This window comes from Telopea speciosissima, chromosome 4, assembly GCF_018873765.1.
Source record: "Telopea speciosissima isolate NSW1024214 ecotype Mountain lineage chromosome 4, Tspe_v1, whole genome shotgun sequence".
NCBI lineage: Eukaryota > Viridiplantae > Streptophyta > Magnoliopsida > Proteales > Proteaceae > Telopea > Telopea speciosissima.
This window is the reverse complement of record NC_057919.1, coordinates 69203346-69205843: the sequence shown is the minus strand read 5'-3', so window position 1 is coordinate 69205843 and position 2498 is coordinate 69203346. Positions and strand designations below refer to the sequence as shown.

Here is a 2498-nt window from a genome sequence, read left to right as displayed (position 1 = left end):
GTTGGAGAATCATTAGAACAAACAAGGTGCACATAAGATCGTATAAGGATGAAACTTGGAGCCATTCAAATCTTAAACCTAATAACCCGATTGTCCATATTCTTTTGGAAAAAGAATAAGAGGAATAAATGCCCATCTGTTTCCCTCTCCTAAGAACATAGTGGTTACACCCCATTTAACAATTTCCAAAAAAATATTTTAAATTTTGGGTGTAGCTTGGCTTTCCAAAACAATTTTCAAAAAGACCTACAACTTTGCTCCATAGTAGAAACCAATGGATCACTATGTAAGGTTTCAACGGTAAGAAGCCTAGTTTCTATTTTGTAAGATAACAAACCATTTTCTTATAAGTGACAAAACAAAAATCATTATAAACATTTTTAGTAAATGGTAACTTAGCAATAAGGCCTGATGCAATATTAGGTGGAAAAGAGATGTAATCAGAGATATATTCCATGATCTACCAACTAATAACTCATTCACCTTCTCAACCAAAGGAACATGATTCATAACATCACATAAAAAGCTATAGAGCCATCTTGGGATCCAAGGCTCTGCCCAAAGGTTGATGGATGATCCACTCCCAACCTTCTAGCAGAATAGCTTTATCGACTTATGAATGATATACGTAATATTAAATCAAGTCCATGAACTTCTTTTAGGTTTGAAATCATGAGAAAAGACGCTAGATCTTGGGAAATATTTGGTTTTAAGCACTCTACACAGTAAAGAGTTAGGATTAATCAAAAGTCTCCCACCAAGACGTAGAAGGAGGACTTCATTATGAATAGAGTTAAGCCTTAACCCCCAAACCTTCATCAATTTTTCGGCTTACACATACTCTTCCATGAAATTAGAGATAAGTTTTGCATTAATCAGAAAACCTCTCCAATTTAAGCATTCAATGAATCAAATTTGGAGCAAATACTTCTAGGAAAAAGAGAGCAAGGCATTAAAAAGGATTTTCAAAAAATTTGAAATAAGTTAACGCAGTTTTTATGTGAAATGGCAGGATTTACCCGCTTTGAAAATAAAAAATCTTTTACTAAAAATGACAAAAAAAATTAACCTAATACTCAGTATTATTTATGAGATTGGAACAAGTTTTCTATTGATCATTATGAGATTTCAGGCTTTCAGCTACTATATATACAGAATACAGTAAAACCTAAACTACGCAGACGACCTCTCTCTCTCAAACTGGGTGGTGTGTTTGTTTCACACATGAAAGAACAAAAGAATGAACTAAAAGTACAATAAATCCAATGCAGCCCTGTCTTGTCTATGCTGCACAGATAGAGGGGCGCGTTCATGACCGCCTTACCCCGTTCGGGCAGGGTAAGACGGTCAATGCGTGCCACCTTGTGTCTGCGCAGCACGGTAGGACGGGCAGCCTGCGCCATAGAAGATCTGGATCCGAATGCCCCCCATTGAGTCAAATACTTGGCAGCTGGGCAATTAATCAAACATTTTCGGTACAGGCCAGAAACTCATCTCATAGCATCACTGATCATAACCATTGCCATTACTATAGCATGATCAACCCCTGGCTGTACACTCAAGCTAAAGACATCTTTTCCCAGCGAAGAAGATTCCGGTGCAGTCCCAAATTTCCTGCTAATCTGTATCACAAAAATATAAATTCTATTAACTTCAATGAAACTGGAATCAATATAATGCATCAAACTGTGGGACCCATTTCTTCAAAATTCTTACCTGGGCTATTGGTAATGTAGCTGCTGCTGTTGCTGCCGCCGGGAAGATCTTTGACCATCCCTCTCGACCTGACCACTTAATTAGGTACTTATCGCCGGTGACTACTGTTATACTGCAACAAGGGTTGTTGAAAGCCTTTTTTGCTACCATGAAAGGCTTATGAAGACCAGTACCATATCTTCCTTCCTCTTTATCACCCTTAAATGCTTCCCAACCCTCCAATATTACCTTTCGGTGACAGCGGCTACGGCGGCAAATTGTAAACAAGACATGGCCGGCGAAATCCATAAGGAACATCTCCTGCTTCCGGTTACAGGCATAGTTATCAACTCGGAAAACTAAACTACCACCCAAATCATCGTAGACTGTGTAACCATTTCCATTAAAGAGTAAGGATTGACGCCAAAGGGTTAGGCGAGCAGGGGAAGATGTATTAGTAATATTAGAGAAAACCATTAGAGAATCAAGGATTGTTCTCTGTTCTTGATCATCTGATGATGAACTAGACATGGCCGTCACAGAAGTACTAGAAACCATTAAAGGGGGTTGATTCCTCAATTACTGGACGACGAACGATCTACCTCTTATAGTGTAAAGATTAAACGCACGTGATGAATTTTGGAATTTAGACTGGTGCCGGCTTGTGGAAAGAAGGGGAGACGTGAGTTGTCTTATGACCTCTGTGGAATCTTAGTGACGGTCACGACTGAGCATAGATGACGTTTGGCTGTATTAGTTGAAGTAGAACAGTTCTGTGTAGGGGCAGTGTATCGGATCCTGTT

General features: G+C 39.0%; 1 protein-coding gene across 1 annotated transcript; it reads right to left on the bottom strand.

Moving 5' to 3' along the window:
- Nucleotides 1-1466: 1466 nt before the first annotated feature.
- Nucleotides 1467-2253, bottom strand: LOC122659598 (protein LURP-one-related 5-like). Its single transcript, XM_043854697.1, has 2 exons — nt 1717-2253; nt 1467-1622 (listed from the first exon to the last, which is right to left on the bottom strand). Exons 1-2 carry the CDS (start codon nt 2251-2253, stop codon nt 1491-1493), a joined length of 669 nt encoding a protein of 222 aa, XP_043710632.1. The 3' UTR covers nt 1467-1490.
- Nucleotides 2254-2498: the final 245 nt, after the last annotated feature.

Excerpts from the sequence above, each read along its gene's own strand:
- LOC122659598 (XM_043854697.1), bottom strand. The coding sequence starts at position 2,253 with ATGGTTTCTAGTACTTCTGTGACGGCCATGTCTAGTTCATCATCAGAT. Across the intron at positions 1,623-1,716 it reads CTACATTACCAATAGCCCAG|ATTAGCAGGAAATTTGGGAC; the intron begins GTAAGAATTTTG and ends TTTGTGATACAG.